Consider the following 23,215-nt stretch of genomic DNA (forward strand, 5'->3'; position numbering starts at 1 on the left):
ATAGTAAACAAGATGGCTGTACCGGTACCGTATATTTGGGATCCAGAGAGCGACCCAGACTATGTTTCGGAAGAAGAAGTTGAGTTGCAACAGCGAGGCTTGCAAATCGTTTCCGAGTGGTAAGTTTATATTGTAACGTTAGTCTAATGGCTGGCCGAAAAGAGCCAGTAACGTTAGTACTTACTTCGGGCTCTCTCGATAACGTTACTTTCTTTGGGTACATGCCAAAATGGGGGACCCTGATGTAAACAAGACGAAAGTCTTTTCCTGGTCTTCATCCTAGCATCCTCAAGCAGTTGTGTGTATTGAGCTGTACTGTATTGTAGCCATTTTGGTCATTGCTAGATTGATTTCCTTCACCCTCAAATCAATCTACTAGTTTTTTAGACTCCTTGTGGACACATAAACAGTACTGTATATTTGTAGATCTGGTATGTCATAAATGGCTTGATGCAACACTTCTGTAATTCCGAGAGAGAGAGAGAGAGAGAGAGAGAGAGAGAGAGAGAGAGAGAGAGAGAGAGAGAAAGAGAGGGGAGAGAGAGAGATAGAGAGAGAGAGAGAGAGAGAGAGAGAGAGAGAGAGAGAGGGGGGGGGGGGGGAGAGAGCGAGAGAGAGAGAGAGAGAGAGAGAGAGAGAGAGAGAGAGAGAACTGTGTAAACACTTTGCGTGTCTCCCTCTCCCATTCGAGGAAGTCCACCTATCTGGGTCTATCTAATTCTCTCTCTCTCTCTCTCGCTCGCTCTGTCAAACCCTGTTTGGTGCGCTACAACCACAGAGCCAATCGGATCACTGTCCGCTTACCCAGCGCCAACTGACGTCAACATGCACCTCAAATCAGAATGACCTAATTAAATCGAACAGGAAATCGTCTGAGCTGAATGAGAGCAATCCGCCAATATTGATACTAACTCCTATTACTATAATACAATGCTAGAGACTCAAAAAAGACATTTATAATGCATGTCACCTTTAAGGGGATGCAGACCAGAGAAAGACTTTGGTCTTGTTTACATCAGGGTCCCCCATTTTCAATTCATAATGAATTGTAAGTAAGGGTGCAATTAGCACCGTGCAATCCCCCAGTGTTGATGAGGGCAGCAAGGAGGAACAGACGTCCCTTTTCTTGGTTTTGGTCTGTCTCTCAGGTGACTGGGACGGTCCAGTTCTGGTGTCTTTGAAAAGAGTCTTTGGTTCTTGTTGGGAGACCTTGGGGTCTCTGGTCACATGACCTTCTATAGTGACTTGCAGGGGAGCATGTTCCCCGGGTTCTATGTTCCCCGCTTTGATTGATTGATTGAACATTTTAGACCACCAGCCCTGATTCCAAACTCTAACCATAACCAGTTCGAAAGAGGGCCTAAGCTTAACCGTTCGAAACAAGGCGGACATTAATAATTAATAAAATAATAAAAATTTATAAAATGTTCAATCTATTAATCAATCAAAGCGGGGAACATAGAACCCGGGGAACATAGGACCCGGGGAACATAGGGATGATCCCACTTGCAGTAGGAGGGGTAAGATGAACGGCCTGTTTATAAACTTAAAGCTGAGACAGAACTTAAAGGAACACGCCAACATTTTGGGAAATTAGCTTATCGTCTTCTCCAGAGAGAGACAAGAAGATGGACACCAGTTTCATCTCTGTGTGTTCAGTAGAAAGCTATTGATTGCTTGATTGATTGAAAACTTTATTAACAGATTGCAGAATGGGTACAATACAGTATGGCTCAATACAAACAACTGCTAAGAGGATGCAGACCAGAAAAATACTTTTGTCTTGTTTACATAAGGGTCCTCAATTTTCAATTCATCAAGACATTTATGACATACAACAATACATACAAATATACAGTACTGTGTAAGAAAAGGAGATCATAAAAAAATATACATCCGAAGGGGAAGAAACTGTACATTGGAGGGGGGGATTTTGACATTTACCGGGGCCAGTTTCTAATTGCAGCCACCCGTAGGTGCTCTTTGAGAGCAGTTTTGAAGGAGGGTAGGGATTCACATTCCTCTACGGCTGTGGGTAGGGCGTTCCACATTATTGTGACATAATTGCGAAAAGTCCCTTGTTTGAGCCGAATCTGGGTTTAACATGATTTGTGGAGCTCCCTCTGATGTTGTGGTCGTGGACTTCACTGACCTTTGGGAAGTATTTCGACATGTACATGGGTATCTTAGTGGTGTAGTGTATCTTGTAGACCAGGCCCATTGCAAGTTGCTGTACTCTGTCGTCTACTCTAAGCCATCCTAGGTTGTCAAAGTGGGCAGGGGTGAGATGGGTTTTAGGAGTAAGGCCAAACAGTAGTCTGACCAGTTTGTTTTGTGATGTTTGTAGCCTTGTTTTTAGGGCCTTTGAGGTGCTTTGGTACCATGAGGTGCAAGCATAGTAGTAGTACCCTTGAATGAGTGCTCCTGTTAGAGTCTTCAAGGTATTCTTGTTTACCAGAGAGGAGATCATGTACAGATATCTTGTTAGTTGGTTGACTTTTTTGATTACATTGGTTGCCATTTTGTCACAGGAACGATTAGCCTCTAGGATGGAACCCAGGTAGGTAATTTCATCTTTCCTTGTGACAATATTGACACCTACTGTAACTGAGGGGTACAATTCCCTGACTGTATGGTTAGATATGATACTTACTACCACTACCTCTTGTACTTTAGACTCTGGCCACCCAGTACTAGGTATGAATATGTTGAACACTCCCACCTGATAAACGGATCCAACACAAATGTACCAAATCGAAAGTTTGAGTTTTAATACATAGCAAAGGGTATGTACAACGATCACTTAATTACATTTATGATTTGAAATAGTATGCACTTTTATGGCAAATGAGTATTCGTAGGTAGATCAATATCGAATGTCCAATCTCTGATTGCGCAGGAAGCAAATATACAACCTGGAATATTTAGGGAACAATAGCGATGATACTTGAATGATTATATAGCTGGATACACTAGGGGAAGGTTCCGACTGCTTGTAGGACAGCTGGAGGGGGGGGGGGGGGTTAGAGAGTCACTGGCTGGATCCCGTCTGGCCGAGGGTATCTTGGGAGAGTCCACAGTTGTGCGACACGGTGCCCAACGATCCTCGATCCACAGATGAATGCAGTTGGACCCTCTGTGGCCGGCGTCCTCCGGTCCACGACGGAGAGACGTGAGGCGACCTCACTGTGCAGAGCGCCGTCTCACCTGTCGTCCTCTCCGGGGGGGGTATTTCCAACACACCGCAGTGTTGGCCTTTATCCATAGAATAATCAAAGTACTCAAAGCATAATCCAAGCCGGGGAAGGCTAGCCGTCGTCGGTAGAATAATCCAATATACAGGTCCACTCGCTCTTTGGCCTGGAGCTCCTCGGGTGCAGCTTCACGTGGGGTCAACCACCCTGGATAAGCGTCCAGCTGATGCCCGAAACGATGGGGGTGCTGATTACTATAGAACTCTTACCGCACGAGGCACTATATATAAATAGACTATTATTAGCTTAATAGAATACGTCCAACTCGACGATATAGTGCCAAATATGACTATTCAAATATTAATATACACGATGTCTCAATGCCGATACTGGGCCGAATTGGCCTTACTGCCCACACGTGGTTCGCGGGGAGGCTTTTGCGTCTGTCACTCTGTTGGAGGGTAAGGAACTGGACTAAAAGAAAGTTCTACTTTAATAGCGCAGTATATATACGCACTATGAATAAATAGTACCATTAGTGGTGCGGTAGACATATTCCTACGCGGAACTAGGACTTGTCCATACATGTTGAGCAGTACGATTGAACTTGGTCTGAGGGGTATGGCGACCTGGCACCAAGGTCTCGTCCAATGGTAGAATGGAGACTATTATGGGATGTTCAGTAGACTAGAAGGGATATTCAATGCATATTGTACAAGGAATATACAAGGGATATCAGGGGATATACAAATACAATTAAATATATATATATAAATAAATATATATATTCGGTTTAATCTGATCCTTCAGAACAGCCGCCCCCTAATTGGTCCCAACCTAATTAGTTAAGCAGAGACAGATTAACCGCACTGTCTACCACTCAAGGGTTCGCTGTAAGGGTCAGTCAACTCACAAAGTCATAGGGTCATGGTCATCATCGATTGTGTCTGGGAGTCGGGGCAGTTCTATGAGCCTCGCCACAGGACGGGTGTAAGTGCGCCCTTGGACGAGTACTTCAGCTGCTCGGACCTTGCCATCGGCACCGGTGATCACTTTGCTTACGCGGCCAGCCGGCCACATAGCTCTGGGTAGTGACTGGTCAATAATCATGACGACTGTTCCTTCCGTCAAATTGTCTCTCTCTTTTACCCACTTCTGGCGGGTCTGTAGAGACGGTAGGCAGTGCAGTAGGAAACTGCTCCAAAACTTGTCGGCTAATACTTGGCTGTACCTCCACATTCGTCGGCCGTTCGCTTCTTCAGGCCGGTACATTGTCTCGGGTAACGCGGGATCTAGCCGCCCCATCAGGAGGGTGTTGGGGGTGACTGGGTCGACATCTGCTACATCACTGGAGACGTAACCGAGGGGCTTTGAGTTCAATACTCCCTCAATCTCCGTGAGGACTGTCATTAGGACTTCTTCCGCCACAGTCTGGGCCCCAAGTACTGCGTACAGGGCTGTCTTTATAGAACGTACTTCTCGTTCCCAAGTTCCACCGAAGTGGGGTGCGTTTGGGGGGTTGAATTGGAAGTCAATCTGGGCTGGAGCGAGGTGGGTCTTAAGTTCTGGGCCCATAGCTTGGAAGCTCTCCCTCAGCTCTCTTTCTCCGCCTTTGAAGTTTGTCCCGTGATCGGACAATAATGTAGACGGTTTTCCTTTCCGTGATGTGAATCTTCGGAAGGCCATAAGGAATGAGTCTGTGCTCATGGTTTGAAGGAGCTCGATATGTATCGCTCTGGTGGTCATGCATTTGAATACAATACCCCACCGCTTCTCGGTGCCTCTTCCTTTCTTTATGTGCAGCGGGCCGAAACAGTCCATGCCTGTTGAGTGGAATGGCTTGTCGCCGAGTCGGAGGCGACATGGAGGTAGGTCAGCCATCCGTGGTATGCTGGGCTGCGCGCGCCACTTTCGGCAGTCTAGACAGGTTCGCTGGAAGCGTCGCACCGCCTCTCTTCCTTGAAGTATCCAGTAACGACGTCTGATCTCCGCGAAGACTCTCTCTGCTCCTGCGTGGTGTACATCCTCGTCGTATTTCTTTATAATCAGCTCTGTGACCTTGTGTCGGCTGTTCAATACGATCGGGTACTTAATGTCATCCGGTAAATTGGGGGCTCTCCGCAGGCGGCCACCCACTCTGATGAGGGTATGTGTGTCACTCTCGGGGGCCAGATGAATCAATCTGCTGTCTGATGGGACGGGCTTTCCTCCCTGTAGACAGTCTAGTTCATCGGGGAACGAGTCTCTCTGGGCTCGTTGCAGTAGAAGCAGTTCTGCTTCCTCGTAGTCAGCTGCTGACATATCAGCGGGGGACTGAATCTCTGGGTGGTGCCGCAGGAATGTCCGTTGCTGCGCACTCTCTATGGTAATGCAATCGTCTATGTTGGGGTCTGCGGAGACAACAGTGCTCAATCCACAGAACATGGGTTTCTTATTCTCAGCCTCCTCGTCACTTGCTTCCCTCGGGGTGGGCGTGGGCCAATCTCCTTCCGGGAGCTTGAGGAATGCTGGTCCGTCACTGTAGATGTTACGACGGGTTAAGTCATCTAGGGACATTCCCCGGGTGATGACGTCAGCTGGGTTGTGTTTTGTATCAACATAGCGCCAGTTTGCTTCTCCGGTTAACTCTCCGGTTAACTCTTGAATCTCAGTGACTCTGACTCCCACGAAGACTTTGTATTTGCATGAATCCGATTTGATCCAGGCGAGTACTGTCGTGGAATCTGACCACAGGATTGTTCTATGCACCGGAATGGTGAGCTCACGTTGGATGAGCGTGGCTAGATGCGCTCCTGCGAGGGCTGCGCAGAGCTCTAGACGTGGGATAGACTGTTGCTTGCGTGGGGCTATTCTCGAGCGGGCAAGGATGAATGCTGTGTAGATCTCTCCCCCCTCTTCTTGGGCCCGCAAGTAGGCTACTGATCCGTAGGCGACCTCGGAGGCGTCACTGAAGACGTGTATATCCATTTTACATGTCTCTGGCCTCACCGTGGGTGGGAAGTAGCTTCGGCGTATATTAACGCCTGGGAGTGAGTGGAGTTCCATCTCCCACTCTCTCCAGGTGGATGCAAGGTGTGCGGGAATGGGGTCGTCCCAGCCCTGGTCCTTGTCCCACAATGCTCGTACAATCATCTTTGCCCTGGTGGTGTACGGTAGTATACATCCTAACGGGTCATATTGTCGGGCGAGTGTTCTGTACACACTCCGTCTGGTGGTCGGTATTGCCGTCGACCTTCCCTGCTCCGTGGTCAGGGGTTTGTGTCTATAGTGGAGCGAATCTGTCTTGAAGCGCCACACTAGTCCTAGTGTCATCTCTTGGGCTTCTCCTGGGATTGTGGCCATCCAGGTCTCGCTGCTCGCTGCCTTGTCCTCGGAGGAGAGGCTGCGCAGTACGTGCGGATCGCTGCTGGCCCACTGCCTGAGATCAAAGCCGCCTTTGATCAGAGAGGCGCGGAGTTTAAGTAGGAGAGCCTCGGCTTCTTCCTGGGTCGAAACGCTTTGTAGACAGTTATCTACGTAGAAGCTGTTCTTCACACTGTGTCGGACCTCTTCGTCCGCTGCTGGGTCCTCTGCGACATGTCTCTGTAGTGCAAATGTAGCACAGCATGGGCTGCATGTAGTTCCGAAAGGGAGGACTTCCCATTGGTAGATGGCTGGGTGCTCATCTCCTGGCCTCTCTCTCCATAGGAACCGCAACAGGGGCTTGTCCTCCTCTACTAATCTCACCTGCAGGAACATCCCTTTGATATCCCCGCTGATAGCCACCTTGTCCTGGCGGAAGCGGAGTAGTACGCCTAGTAGGGAGGGGCCGAGTGTAGGACCGGGCAATAGCTCTTTATTCAGATTTCGGGATCCGATCTGGTAGCTGCAGTTAAACACGATGCGGTCTTTGCCGTTGTGATGAACCTTGTGGTGGGGCACGTACCACGATTCAGTCGTCTGGTCGGCCTCTTTAATGTCAATCTTTGTGACGTGTCCCGCTGTGATGAGCTTCTCAATCTCAGCGCGGTATACACTTTCTTGGGCGGGGTCCTTGGCTAAGCGCCGCTCTGTGTTTAGTACAGTAGGTACCGCTCTGTGGCGTCTTTCTTTGCGTGAAAGGTAGGCATCCCTTCCCGCCGCAGGAGTGGCGTGGCGTATCTCAACACGCCGCTGACTGGGACTCTCTTTGTTCCCGTCTCGAGGAGGTTAATGGCGTAGATGTCGTCTTTAGAGCGAATGTCTTTCTTTTCGTTCTTAAAGGGCATTTGTTCTAAGGTCCATAGCCTCTCTACATGCTGCAGGAGTGCGGTGTCTCCCTCTGTGACTCGGGAGTGGAGACAGCTAGTGGCTGTGGTTCGGTTGAGAGATTTGGCGAGTGGGCCTTGGAGAGTCCATCCTAGGCGGGTCTCGACTGCTGCAGGACAGCCTCTGGGTCCGGTATGAACCCGGTCTATCGGGACAATGAGGTCTGCATGGTCGGAGCCTATCAACATTGTCGGGGTAGCACCGTCTATGAGTGGGATCGGTAGCTTGCGTAGATGTACATATTTCTCCATCAGCTTGGCTACGGGGTATGTGTACCGCGACAGTCCTATTTCTTGGCTGGTGAAAGCGTCTGTAATCCTGTACCGTCGCTCCGGCTGGCCGCTTGCTGCGATAGAGAATGAGACATTCTCGCCCTTTATCGTTTTCAAATCTCTTCTTATTGTCCGAATTGTCATTTGGTTTTCGCTCCCCCGCAGCCCTAGCTGGGCCGCAGCGGACGCGAGCAGAAGGGTCTTCTCTGACCCGTCATCAAGGACGGCGTAAGTGTCCATGACTTTATTCTGGTAGCTCAATGTCACACGGACTACCTTTAAGAGCACTCTGGCTCCGCTGCTGCTAGCGGGGTCGATGTACATGACGCTTGCTTTGCTGCTTGATGGGGTGGAGGCCGCCGTCTGTTACTGTCGTGGAGTATGTCCAGATGGGCTCCATCGCACCGACTGCACTTTTTCTTTAAGCAGCATTCGGCTGCCATGTGTGATCGCGCACAGCGAAAACAGCGTCTGTTGGACTTTATCCATTGACTCGCTTCCTCCGCATTCATCTTGGGGAATGAGTCACATTGTGACAGCCAGTGTTCTTTCTCACAGTAGGGGCACACTATCTTCCACTTCTCCTTTCTTGAGGGGGTACTGTGGCTCCTACTGCTTGGCACTGACTCCGATTGGTGCATGACAGTCACCGATCTTCTTCCATCATTTAGTCTCCTGGTTCCTTCTCTGGAGCCAGGGGTGCTCCGTCCGAATGTATCTAGCCGTAAGCTGCTGACTTCTCTCGCCAGGAAGTCGGCTAGATCGAGGAGGTTCGGTTCGGAGCCATTAGGGTCTCGGTGGTCTCTCTGCCGCCTAAAGCGCTCCTGTCGGGCGGGCGGTAGCTTCTCCAAGATCCTCTCTACATTTGAGTTGGCGTATAGTTCATGCCTACCCTTTTCCCTCTGCGCTCCCAGCATCCCTACCAGGGACTGCACTCTGATGGACAGGTCGTCCAGTGCTCGATTGTCTGTTGCTGGGGGTAGGCGGTCGATGTGCCTGATCTCCTGGATCACGTAATCCCATATACGTCCATATCTCTGGTCCAATGCTACCAGCGCTGCGGTGTATGGGGTCGTGGAAGTGGCGTAGGCGAGCGCTATGTTGTGCGCGCGGGGTACCTTTAAATGCTTCAGTAGTATCGCGTATTTATGGCGTTCATCAATGACATCCACCAACATTGTCTCCAGACACATGCGGAGCTCCGTATACTGGGCCCGGTTCTCCTGGGTGAAGTCTGGTACCATAGGTGTGCCAATGTATGACGCGGATTGTTGATACAACGGCGAGCGTTGGGGGAGAGGCCTCCTAGGCGAGTCTCCTCCTGCTCCTTGGCGTGGGCTGGTACCGGCTGTGTACCATGGCCCGCTGGTCCAGGTGCTGTTCCTCGGTGCGGGTCGTGCGTCGTGCTCACCCGTGAATAGCGTCGGGGGTCTGTAGCGCAGCTCCGCGGGGGTATAGCCTGGGCTGTACTGGACCTCCTGGTCCGGTAGAGTACTGTGCTGTCGTCGGGCGTGGTTCTCCTCCTCTTCGTCTTCGTCTTCCGTTAGGTCATCCAGGGCTTGTAGTCTCTGATTTAGCCTCTCCGCAGTGTATGCTGCTCCTTCCCGGTGGCTGGGTCTCGCTTGGACCGGTTGGGGAAGGGGGTCTGCGGGGGGTATAGACCTCGTCTGTTGGTCAAGTTCAGGGTCGCTTACTCGGCTAGGGGATGCCGCCCTGGAGTGATGTCTAGACGAGTTCCTGGAGCCTCTGGTGGAGGGAGGGGGTGTTGTCCTTCTGATCAGCTGTTCTATTAGTTGCGCTTGTGCTCTGTCGCGCTCGGCTTCGCGCTTGATGAGATCCGATTCTCTTTGGGCACCGGTGGCGGCGCGCTGGGCGTCGGCCCGGTCTCTTGCCATATTCTCTTCCATCTGAATGCGTCTTATTTCCAGGCGTATGTGCTCTTCTTCGCTCCGTTGCTGTATCTGCAATCGATCGCGTTCACCCTGGAGTCTATCGCGTTCAGTAGAGGCTTTCAGGCTGACGAGGAATGCCTGCTGTAGTGTCCTCTCTGCCTCGCTGGGAGAAGACGGTTGTATAGGGGAGCCGTCCCTTGGGGTACTCCGTGCGGAGTCCTGGAGCTCTATCTCCACGGTGCTCTCCTCATCTTCTTCCGTGCCGAGTTCTCTCTCGGTAGTGTTGTCTTCCTCCCGGGACTCGTCGGGGACTACTTCTTCGGTATTGGCGGGGTGTAAAGTCATGTCTGGTTCCCCCTGGTCCCCACCGTGAGCTTGGTCAGTTACATTAGAACCCATAGGGGCCTCTATGGTCGGGGTAGCCTGGTCGTTAGGGTTAGACATAATTTTACTTTCTAGTTTTACCGCGTTTACTGTTGGTAGAAGACTAGGTTGTTGACTGACAGCGTAAGCCTCTAGGTACTGAGGGAGCTGTCGTTTGCGCCGCGGGCGTTGTTGGTTAGGAGGATCGTTTCGTGGAGTGTTCATCATAGGCCATTTTAATATTAATAACACTATATTAATATTACACTGATTACCCTCCGGCTCGAAGGACCAATTGTAACTGAGGGGTACAATTCCCTGACTGTATGGTTAGATATGATACTTACTACCACTACCTCTTGTACTTTAGACTCTGGCCACCCAGTACTAGGTATGAATATGTTGAACACTCCCACCTGATAAACGGATCCAACACAAATGTACCAAATCGAAAGTTTGAGTTTTAATACATAGCAAAGGGTATGTACAACGATCACTTAATTACATTTATGATTTGAAATAGTATGCACTTTTATGGCAAATGAGTATTCGTAGGTAGATCAATATCGAATGTCCAATCTCTGATTGCGCAGGAAGCAAATATACAACCTGGAATATTTAGGGAACAATAGCGATGATACTTGAATGATTATATAGCTGGATACACTAGGGGAAGGTTCCGACTGCTTGTAGGACAGCTGGAGGGGGGGGGGGGGGGGTTAGAGAGTCACTGGCTGGATCCCGTCTGGCCGAGGGTATCTTGGGAGAGTCCACAGTTGTGCGACACGGTGCCCAACGATCCTCGATCCACAGATGAATGCAGTTGGACCCTCTGTGGCCGGCGTCCTCCGGTCCACGACGGAGAGACGTGAGGCGACCTCACTGTGCAGAGCGCCGTCTCACCAGTCGTCCTCTCCGGGGGGGGTATTTCCAACACACCGCAGTGTTGGCCTTTATCCATAGAATAATCAAAGTACTCAAAGCATAATCCAAGCCGGGGAAGGCTAGCCGTCGTCGGTAGAATAATCCAATATACAGGTCCACTCGCTCTTTGGCCTGGAGCTCCTCGGGTGCAGCTTCACGTGGGGTCAACCACCCTGGATAAGCGTCCAGCTGATGCCCGAAACGATGGGGGTGCTGATTACTATAGAACTCTTACCGCACGAGGCACTATATATAAATTAGGGGTGGGAATCACCAGTTTCATCACAATACGATACGATATCGATTCTTTGGACAACGATACGATATTTGCCGATATCACAAAGTCTGCCATGATACGATTCGATTCAGGTGCCTGCGATCGATATGAGGCGATATTATGTGCCCATTTAACACAATCAGTCACATTTAGATCAACTAAAAAAAAAGGCTAGGAAAATATCAATTGATGTTTTTATTTTTGAGCTCTTCCAGACATTTAAATGAAAAACAATCTATTGTTTTTAATACAAATATACCTCCTGTTCACTTTTTATATATTGAGCTTTAAACTTTAAGTAAAATGTTTTGGAACTCACAACACGCAAGCTAAAACCCCTATCTCTCCCAAACTTCCTACAATTGTTTTATGTTGCATGATGACCATGGATACATTTATGTATTCATGTTTAAATATCAACATTATCTGTCCATCCTCAGTAACACACACACACTGCCCCTCCCCAGTCCCCACACACAGAAAGGTAGAATGCCCCCGCCCCTCCTCCTTCCCCTCTCCGTCTCCTGCTGCTTAGCTAACCGTGTTCATTTAGATATTTAACGCGACGTGGGCATAAAGGAATAGCGACGATGCAAAGCATGTTAGATGCATTTGACCCGTTGCGGGGGAAAAAACTGCACAGACTTATATCGGGTCGCAAAATAATAATAAATAGACGCTCTGTTCTGCTGTACAGAGCTACGCAGAGTTCCACAATACTGGGCGCCGGCGGATATGACTCGCGGATTTTCACAATAAGAGTATCGCAATATGAATCGATCTTTTTACGTTGCATCGATCCTATTTGATTATTGATAATAGATCGATATATCGATCTGGATCGATGTATCGTCCCACCCCTAATATAAATAGACTATTATTAGCTTAATAGAATACGTCCAACTCGACGATATAGTGCCAAATATGACTATTCAAATATTAATATACACGATGTCTCAATGCCGATACTGGGCCGAATTGGCCTTACTGCCCACACGTGGTTCGCGGGGAGGCTTTTGCGTCTGTCACTCTGTTGGAGGGTAAGGAACTGGACTAAAAGAAAGTTCTACTTTAATAGCGCAGTATATATACGCACTATGAATAAATAGTACCATTAGTGGTGCGGTAGACATATTCCTACGCGGAACTAGGACTTGTCCATACATGTTGAGCGGTACGATTGAACTTGGTCTGAGGGGTATGGCGACCTGGCACCAAGGTCTCGTCCAATGGTAGAATGGAGACTATTATGGGATGTTCAGTAGACTAGAAGGGATATTCAATGCATATTGTACAAGGAATATACAAGGGATATCAGGGGATATACAAATACAATTAAATATATATATATAAATAAATATATATATTCGGTTTAATCTGATCCTTCAGAACACCCACTGTAACAGAGAAGCCGTTGGCCTTGCTGAGTTTGCTATTTGATCCAAAGAGAATGGATTCTGTTTTACCCAGGTGTAATGATCGTTTATTATCAGCGAGCCAGGTGCAGATTCTGCCGAGTTCAGAGCTGAGGGCTTTTTCAACCTGCAACTTGTCCCTGTCAGAGACCAGCAGGGCTGAGTCATCCGCGAAAAAGGAACAAGTTGCAGTCACAAGCTGAGGACATTTCATTTGCATAAATGTAAAGGTCCTAGTATGCTTCCTTGTGGAACACCACAGCTCACTGGGGGGGGGGGGGGGGGGATAGTGTACCATTCACCTCCACCATCTGTTCTCTCCCCTCCAGGTAGGATTGCATCCAGCTCACTGATGAACTATCAAAACCAATTGCTTTTAGCTTTACAATCAGAATGGAGTAATTGACAGTGTCAAAAGCCTTTTGGAGGTCCAGCATGACCATGCCGCAGTATTTGCCTGCGTCCACCTCGTGTTTGATGTGGTTTTCAAATAGAGAAGGCATGTGTCAGTGGAGTGGGGTGTTCTGAAGCCAGATTGGAATTTGTAGATTAGCTTTTTTTCCGCAAGGTACTTTTCGACCTGTTCGTAAAAAAAATTTTCCATAACTTCCATAACTATCTGGCTGCACCTTAGCCTAGCTTAGCACAATGCATGGGACCGGACATGACCGGTTAGCCTTCAGGAGAGGTGTTAGTTGGACAATGCCTAGGCTAACCGATCATGTCCGCTTCCATTCATTGTGCTAAGCTACAGTAGATGTGCAGCCAGATAGCTTTCTACTGAACGCACAGAGAGGAAACTGGTATCTATCTTCTTGTCTCTCTCTGGAGAAGACGGTAAGCAAATGTTCCAAAATGTTGCCGTGTTCCTTTAACATACACTATCTGAACTGACCTGATGCACTAAACCCAACTACCCATCTGCTACTAATATTCCCTCTGCCTAGGTTTTCAACGTTGCAGAATTTGACACTCGACGCCCGTCTCACGTTCTAATTTCAATTACCTGTTCACTGAATCACGACGGAGATATCATTTTTGCCACGGTGACACATGATTGAGTTCAAGCAGCGTATCTACAATACCTGACTGTTATTCTGGATGTTAGATATTCATACATTCATTATTCATTGTCAGTGCCATATCAGTCAGAGGGGTCAATTATCAATATAGCTCGGTGTAGCACGATGTAACAAAAAATTACAATTGACTTTGTGAGGAGCTATTTCCAAATGCTATTCGACCCAGGTTGGCACTGTGCAGGACAGGGCCGGGCATAATAGAGAAGAATAGAATCGAGTTGAAAGGAATAGAATAGGACAATCATTACTCATGCATGGCATGGCTTCACACACCCACACCCACAGCCTCTCCATGGTGATCTGTTCATTCAGAAAGAACTCTGTCTGCTTTCTCTGTTCATCTGTCTGTGTTAATGTGTTCATTCTGATCATCACTCTGTCCACTTTCTCTCTCTCTCTCTCTCTCTCTCTCTCTCTCTCTCTCTCTCTCTCTCTCTCTCTCTCTCTCTCTCTCTCTCTCTCTCTCTCTCCCTCTCTCTCTCTCTCGCTCGCTCGCTCTCTCTCTCTCTCTCTCTCTCTCTCTCTCTCTCTCTCTCTCTCTCTCTCTCTCTCTCTCTCTCTCTCTCTCTCTATCTATCTATCTCTATTTCCCTGCTTCTCTCTGTTTCTCTCTCTCTCTGTCTGCCTCTTTCCATCTGTCTGTCTGTCTCTCTCTCTGTGTCTGTCTTGCTTTTTTCATGTCTACATTATTGCTCTCTCTCTCTCTCTCTCTCTCTCTCTCTCTCCCACTCATGTTCTCACTCCTTATTCTCTTTGTTCACATCTCTTGCTCTGTCTCCTCTTTTCCTCCACGCCCACTCCTTTCCACTGCCTTCTCACCTTGACCTCCTACCACTCTTTTTCTCTATCTCACGTTCTTCTCTTTCTATCTTTTCTTTCTCCTATCCCTTTCACTCTCCCTGTCTACTGTCTCATCCTCTCTTTTTCCTTTCCTCTCCCTCGCTTGTTTTCACCCCATCTCTCTCTTCCATGATTGCTCTCTCTGTCTCTCCCCTTTTCTCTCTTTCTCTGTCCCTCCCTTCCCTTCCCATCTTTATCCTTCCCTTTCTCCCGCTCTCTATCTCTCTTTCTTGTCCGCATCTCTCTCATCCTCTCTCTATCTCCATGTCTCTCTCCATCTCTCCCCCCCCCTTTCTGTGTATGGCTCTCCATCTCTCTCTCCATATCCCTCTCTCTCTCTCTCTCTCTCTCTCTCTCTCTCTCTCTCTCTCTCTCTCTCTCTCTCTCTCTCTCTCTTTCTCTCTCAGATCACAGTGAGTGTGGCACAGGGGCGTGTTCGGAGCCCCTCTCCCTCCTCTCAGCCTCGCTATAAAAGCTATGCCTACACCCATGCAGCGTATGTCCAGTCCCCCGAGCTAAAGAGGAAGCGCTATACTGATGACCAGGTCCGTGTGTCCCAGCGCTAACAATGCCATGTCCGTACCCCCGTCTGTCTGTCTTGTCTTGTTTGTCCATGTGTTGTTGCTTTTTTCGTTTTATCTGTATGACCAATTGACCATTGGTCGTCATCCTCCTGAATCAGCTACTTGACCTATCGAAAACCTGCGCCTAAGAAAACCAGTCCTAGTTGATTCAACTCCTATTTTGTTGACTCAGCAAAAAAAATATAAGGGCTAATATCAGAAAGCTTATTGTGTTTTACAGTGTTTACCGTCCAAGGCTGATTGGCAGCTGAGTCACTCAATAGGAGATGGGGGGTGGGACAAATGCGCAGTGAAACTAGAAACTGCACTTTTGAAATGTTGCTGAACCGTTTTGGATCTTCCTATAATCAACTCAGTGGTTCTGGTGCCAACTGGCATGGGTGGAGCCGTTTTAATTGTGCCGCTCTCTCACGGCTGTGACCCCTCTCTGACCTCACAGGTCCCGTCATCCCGGATGTGCATTTGGTTCTAAGACAATATGCTGGCTTTGACACATTTTGTCCAAAACTAGTGACTGTTTCCCAACCTTGCTTTCACTGTCCAACATGGTGTCCATAGAAAAATTCCTAATCAATAATCGACAATCGACAATATAATGTCTCTAATTAAAAACAATCACTGGTAGGTTTTTACAAACTGTATCAATGCCATTGTGAAAACTGCAGCTATACCAGAGTTTTGCAATCTCAAGCCCCGCCCTCTTTTCTTGACCCTCCAATCACGAATGTTGCCTTCCTCAGTCAAGCTAAGAGACGGCGGGACTTGAGATTGACCAGGTCTTGATGGTCTGAGTGGCTTAATGTCTGTTCCCCTTAATTAATCATTATATATGCACTTCGGACGGTACGACAATGGGAATAAAATTGACCAACCTCACCTGGGTCACCTGTCAGAAAAGAGTTGTAACCCGGGGCGGCTAAGTGGCGCAGTGGGCAAGGCGCTCGCCACTAACGCAGGAGATGCTGGGTTCGAGCCCAGCTCTCGGCGTTGCTTCCGGCTTGGCTGGTCGTTCATACTAATACAATTGGCAGTATTACGGGTGGGAAAGCCGGTGGGTGGGGATCGGACGTTGTGGACAGCGACTCCTACAGGTCGGTTGGTGCACCTGTACAGCAGAATCAGGAAGTATCGGGGGCAGCGTGAGCCTCCCACGCGTTACTCCTCGCCGCTGAGAGATCGCGCTGTCTGGTGAAAAGATGCGACGGCTGCCTCCTCGTGTACCGGAGGGGACACATGTGATGCAAGGCTTGGTCCACATTGCAGCCGACCAGTGGGAGGCATGGTCTAACAACGTTCGAGACAGGGGAGGGAAGAATTGGATAATACGAAATTGGGATGGGAGAAAAATAGAAAGATGGGGAGAAAAAGCAGATAAAAAAAAGAAAATAGTTGTAACCCCTGATTTAAGAGATAACAACAAAGGAAAAAGCAAACAAGGAAGGAACAGAGGAAGGGCATTTGAAGAACTAGGCATATTTGCTTTAACCTCTCAAGCCCGATCAGCCCGGTACCAGTACGATATTTATTTCACGTCATAAATAGATCAATACAGTCCGTATTAAGTAATGTTGCGTTTCTTTTTCAAATGTAGCCAAGAGTAAAGACCCTAACCCTATCATAACTGCCGTCAAAGTGTATATTTTCAGCACTACGTTTGTTTACCAATGATTTTAGTGTTATTAGCGAAATATGAGCTTATAAAAATATCATTGTACCAGAAAAAGGACAATTTAGACGTGAGGAGAAGAAGCACTCATGAAATCCTTGCAATTTTATAAAACTACACTACCCAGCTCACACCAGCTGCCGACAACGGAAGTCCAACCATTTTTCACATAATTCTTTTCTGTCGTGATTTTCGAACCCGTTTCAATGTCTAGAAAAAAACTACATCGCAATCCGGTGAAAAATGCCGGAGCTATGGACATTATAGAAAAGTAACTGTACTTACAGGCGCCTGGTGGTACTAAATCCAGATTTAACTCTTCCATTGGAAAGAGGCTATTTTGCCCGACGCATAGATGTATGACTTGGCCATAATGGTCATTTATAGGCCTGATATTCTATATTCTATATTCATATTTCAAATTGCATGTGTCCGGATGGCAAAATTCAGTACTGTATCTACAAAAAACCCTGTAAATCATCTCCCCTTTATTAATTTGCTTATATTCTTAGTACACTTGATCTCAAGAAGGTGCTGAATGAGCTCAGTGGCAATATTTCACTTCTGGTCAATGTTAGCATGGTGTTTATTCACCGTCAAAGATGAATAATTTTTATAATAATATAATAATTTATATTCTCCTTTGGTTAATTACAATTTACTCAAGCATAGTGACAGACACAATATTTCTTACATTGGGAATACATTCCACGAGGTCCATAGATGTCCCTAGATACCAGGAACATGCAAATGGCCTTGTAAAAGTGGAGCAATGTACTTTTAGGCAGATTTTCTGAAAATACGGCTAGGGCTCAAGAGGTTAAACTGAATGCACATTGTCTTGGGTTTGACCCAACCCTTCTTGATTGATAGACTAACCGGGCTTTCAAACCAGACGTGTAAGTGTGACATAGTGGAAAACAGCTGCATGGCCGAAAGCAGTGCACACCTACTCAGAATACTGCAACCTGTCGCACCCAAAGTGCGAACTAGTTGATCTTTAACCCCTAAAACCGCTGACGCAGATAGCGGCTTGACCAATGGCCTTGGTCGGGTGGTGCCAAAAGCGGGAGTTCTTTGACGATAATAGGTTTTGATGATGAGGTTTACGCTCCCCCTTCTTTGCAGAAAACACACGTCTGCTTCAGAGGCCCGATCAGTTGTGTCACGCCTTCTCTTTGGCAGAAGTGGAGAGACCAAGACAAATCAATCGAGAATAAATGTGCTTTGCAAACTCACCGCTCCCGTTAAATTGTATTCTAAATGTACTTCATGAATTGCAATATATTGTCATTGGAAACATGGGATATATTCATCTCACTGCTCATGAATGTGTTTTTGATGTCACACTAACTTTGCTTATGGGACTGCTTTGTTCGGCCGTCTAACCGACACACACATGCAGACACATGCAGACACATTCAGACACACACACACACACACACACACACACACACAGGCACACACACTTGTCTCCTTGTTGGATGTCTTCATGACACTGAGACACGGCAGAAACCAAACAACCAGCCCGACGCCCATCTCTCCACCACCTTGCCCTTTTATTAACCTATTCTCTCTTTCTGTCTTCATCTCCAAAATGGCAGTGATGCAAAACATGACATTTGCGCGGCGCGCGCCGAGACGGGCAGTTGATCTGACAGTCGCGGCACCGTTTGCTGTTCGACTAAACGCGTCCCGTAATGAATCTAGACACAGGGGGAAAAGATATTCAGAGGCTGTTTTTAAATATTTAAAACCAGCGGGGTTTCACTTGCCAGACGGGCCGAGCAGGAGTCAAGCGTAATAGCGGTCACTTGTGAGATAAGATTAGTCTAGCGCGCTCCCTGTGTTGTTTGAGATTAAACTGTTTGAATGTTATCGTCAGCCTCCAACTGAAACCCTTCATCTCCAATTTGACCTTTTTTCGTCATTGACAGCTGTTTGTTTAGAATTTTCAAATAGTGACATTTGAACATCATTATTTATTGTGATATGGATTTTTATTGGGACTGATCACGTTGTTTTAAGGTGATCATACCAAGGCTGTCAAAATCTTTATCTTTTAAATGAACACGCCAACATTATTGGAAATGCACTTACATATACCAATTTCCTCTCTGTGCGTTCAGTAGAAAGCTATCTATCTGGCTGCAAACTAGCCTAGCTTAGCACAAATTAATGGAAGTGGATACGGACCAGGAGCCTAGCTTAAAACTCTGGGAGAGGTGTTTTTGGCTAACTGATTTGTATCCGCTTCCATTCCATTCATTCCATATATCATCTTGTCTGACAGTAAGCGAATTTCCAATAATGTTGGCATGTTCCTTTAATATTCTGGATACTAGCTAATATCTGGAATAGCTCATAATCAGGTCTTAGATTGGATAAAATTAGGGATGTCCGATATTATCGGCCTACCGATATTGGCATTAAAATGTAATATCGGAAATTATGGGTATCGGTTTAAAAAAAAAATAACATTTTATTTTGTATTATTATTATAATTTTTTTTACATGTATTTAACCTTTATTTACCCAGGCAAGCAGGTAAGAACAAATTCTTATTTTATTTATTGTCAAAAGTATGCATAATGCTGTGTTAATTCCACGACAAGAGATATGTAATGTTAATTACCTGAAATCATTCCGTTTTTTGGGGGGGGGGGGGACCCTGCATATATCGGTATCGGTTGATATCGCTATCGGAAATTAAGAGTTGGACAATATCGGTATATCGGATATCGGTAAAAAAGCCAATATGGAACATCCCTAGATAAAATGTATATTATACATCTCCATATACCCATCGCATCCCCTATACATGAGTAAACAGAATAATATCGTTAGTGCTACAGTACCATGCAAACGGAATCCACACAGGTCACAAAGCAGCGCGACAGTAACAGGGTGGGGTGTTTATGTCCCAGATAACCTGGGCCGATCCCAACACGTGTCTTATAAGCGGGGTATGATCTATTGTAAACAGACATGGCGTTTTACATGCAAACTCAACGATGGAGTTCTCAAGTATCCTGAGTAACAGTGGAATAGAAATGTACATATTAAGGTCACTGTTAGGCCTTTCACACCGGCGGGGCTCCATGCCAGTGCCGGTTCCCGAACCTAATCTTGAACTGGCCGGCGCGCTCACTCCGGAAATAATTGGTTCGGAACGTGAAAAGTCTGTGTTCAGCTGGAACCGAATTTTATTAAAAAAAAATTCTTGCAAACCGTGACATCATCAGTGGGCGTGTCATATTTTAGGCTGTCAAGACAAGCGAACACGGTGAAAAGCAGAGGTTCGGCATTGCACTCAATCGATTCATTCAACAGGAAGCGATTTGCGACTGATCTCAAAATTAGATTAGATTCAAATGTATTGTTATTATACAGCACAAGTACAATACACCATCCAACCAGAGTGGATAAATAAATGCTCCAGAAATAAATATGCATGGAGAAAGGCTTAGTGAGCCTCAGCTGTACTGTATACGTGCAAAATGAATCGTTCCAGCAAAGTAGGCTTCTATTATTCTAATTACTTGTTTTATTGGGTATCATAGTAGTAAGTCCTACTGTAGAACATGACATATTAGCATGACATCTAATTTATTAATGCCAATACTGAACGACTGTGCAATTGGCTTGACAAGTGTAAATTATGGATTAGTCGGTCATAGTCAACGTCAGACCCTTTTGCTCAACTGGTTAGTGCGGCTGCCTGTGGATCCTATGGTCACAGGTTCAAATCTCTCGGTTACACAAGTTTTATGCATTCATTTATTTCTGGAACATTTATTTATCCACTCTGGTTGGATGGTGTATTGTACTTGTGCTGTATAAAGACAATACATTTGAATCTAATTTCATTCTGAGATCAGTAGCACATCGTTTCAGCTCTCCCTGTCGAGTGGATCAGCATGGTACAATGCCGAACCTTTGAAGCTGTTTTTGCACACGGCACATTTTGCCACTGTTGTGTTCATATGGTTGTGTTGGAAGGTTGGTTCTGCTTAAATAGGTGTAAACGTGGGCTGGTTCGCCAGAAAGCACCAAGGTTCAGAGGCTCCAGAACGGAGCCGGAGCTTGGACTTGAGCCCTGCCGGTGTGAAAGGGCTCTCAGAGTCTCACACTGGTAGGAAACGCTTGACGACCGTGGAACAAAGGCATGAGTACACGTGTGGAAACCATTTTATTCTCCTCACACTGGAAATTATAATTTTGAGAACTGAACACGATTTACATCACGACGACTACTGGCCATTGAACAAGGAAACTATAACAGAAGGAAGGGTCGTCACGTCACTGTGTAGCGTGTGAAGACACGTCTGTGCCCAGTGTGGAAACTTTCAGTTCGGCCAACACTGAGTTGAATGGGATCAATCTGTTACAGTGTTGATTAGCTTGTATATTTAGAATTGTATTACAGGCTTCAATAGAACTGGCACCAAAGTCTGGCGCCAAGCAGAGCATAGAATACAAGTATTCTGACGTGCTGACCCTTCCTTCTTTTATAGTTTCCTTGGTATACAACGCTGGTATTCTGACATGATGACCCTTCCTTCTTTTATAGTTTCCTTGGTATAGAACGCTGGTATTCTGACGTGCTGACCCTTCCTTCTTTTATAGTTTCCTTGGTATAGAACGCTGGTATTCTGACATGATGACCCTTCCTCCTTTTATAGTTTAGTTTGTGGGGCGGCGTGGCTCAGGGGTAGAGCGGGGCGTCCAATGATCGAAGGGTTGGTGGTTCGAATCCCGCTCAAGCCCATGTCCATCCCATTGCCGTTGTGTCCTTGGGCAAGACACTTAACCTACTTGCCTCGTATGAATGTGTATGCATGTGAATGAATGTTGGTGGTGGTCGGAGGGGCCGTAGGCGTTGATTATTCGCCACGCTTCCGTGAGTCTGCCTCAGGGCAGCTCTGGCTGCAATTGTAGCTTACCACCACCGGTATGACTGTGTATGAACGAATAATGGACTCTGTGAAGCGCTCTGAGTCAGAGCAACAGTCAGTCAGAGAAGAGCACTATATAAATCCAATCCATTATTATTATTATTTCCTTGGCCATTGAAAGCTAAATAGTTCTGGAATTGTAAGACAGAATTCAGAGCAATCATTTATAAAAGAAAATATATATAAAGAAAATCTTTAAACTGCAGCTGAAAGGGTTAATTAATTGAAAAGAAACCGGTTCTTCATTACTAGCCCATGGAAAGTAGACCTCTTTTTAATACAATGTTTTTGAAGGTCACAGATGGAATTCAATCACTATGGCCTCTGTATGATTGTCACAGTCCTCCGCCTTCCATTATTTCATCTGTGCTGTTCCCTATATACTATAATTATTAGGCTATATCCCACATGACCCGCTCTGCACCTTAATATCAACACCTGTCACCAAGGGACATGGATGGATGGTGGGAGAGAGAGAGAGAGAGAGAGAGAGAGAGAGAGAGAGAGAGAGAGAGAGAGAGAGAGAGTGCGAGAGTGCGAGAGAGCGAGAGAGCGAGAGAGAGAGAGAGAGAGAGATGGAGAGCGAGAGAGGGAGAGCGAGAGATGGAGAGAGAGAGATGGAGAGAGAAAGAGAGGGAAATTAGGGATGGGAGAGAGCCATACAATAAGAGAGAGAGAGAGACTATAGAGACACATAAAGTGACAGAGGGAGAGAGAGTAGAGGACATTGGGTCTCATTCACCAACGGACTTAGGACAAAAGATCTGACACATTTTTGTCTTAGCACCACATTTTCGGGACGATTTCATTACGCACGTAGACTATACAGTACGTACGCGCGCACGTGTGTGAGTGTGCGCACGCGCACGCTGTGGCAGGTGCACGGCCAGGAGCGCACAACAAGATGGTATAAATATGTAAGGGATAATGTATAGCTACGAGGTCATTGTCGCAAAATAATTTACCGACACAGAGTTTAGAATACCGAGGCGCCTCGCCGAGGTGTTCTAAACGTAGTGAAGGTCAATTATTTTGCGACAATGACCGAGTATAGCTATTAGAGGTGGGCATAGATAAAAATTTTTAATCTAGATTAATCTATCTGCAATCCTGGATTTAATCTAGATTAATCTAGATTAAAATGGCCCAAAAAAAAGAAAAAAACCTGCCGAAGGCATTCAAAATATGTGTGTTCTACCCAAATAATGACCAGAAGTAAGTCCTTACTTTTTCTTTCCTCCTTATGTTTCTCAGGCCAGGTGGCCCATTACACCATGAGCCCATCTCCCGTTTCCAAAATGCATTACAGACTGTTTGAAAAAGCTGTTTTGCTAAGATAATTGGTAATGAAATATCAAAATAATGTTCAATAAGATGTACTTGTGTTTAATAAGTTGTTTTATTCAGAAGTTAACACAAATAAATAATATTACCAGTACAGTACAGTATCTAGCACACTCT

General features: G+C 46.6%; 1 protein-coding gene across 1 annotated transcript in view; it reads left to right on the top strand.

Annotated features, from left to right (window-relative positions):
- Window positions 1-229: 229 nt before the first annotated feature.
- Window positions 230-23,215, top strand: part of LOC311232333 (dystrophin-like) — a gene marked incomplete at both ends in the record, with an annotated part of 98,279 nt that continues 75,293 nt past the window's right edge. The window contains 1 exon segment of the mRNA XM_084319091.1: window positions 230-244. Coding sequence (XP_084175217.1) covers window positions 230-244 — 15 coding nt within the window.

This window comes from Notolepis coatsorum (assembly GCF_963971535.1).
Source record: "Notolepis coatsorum genome assembly, chromosome: 1".
Taxonomy (NCBI): domain Eukaryota; kingdom Metazoa; phylum Chordata; class Actinopteri; order Aulopiformes; family Paralepididae; genus Notolepis; species Notolepis coatsorum.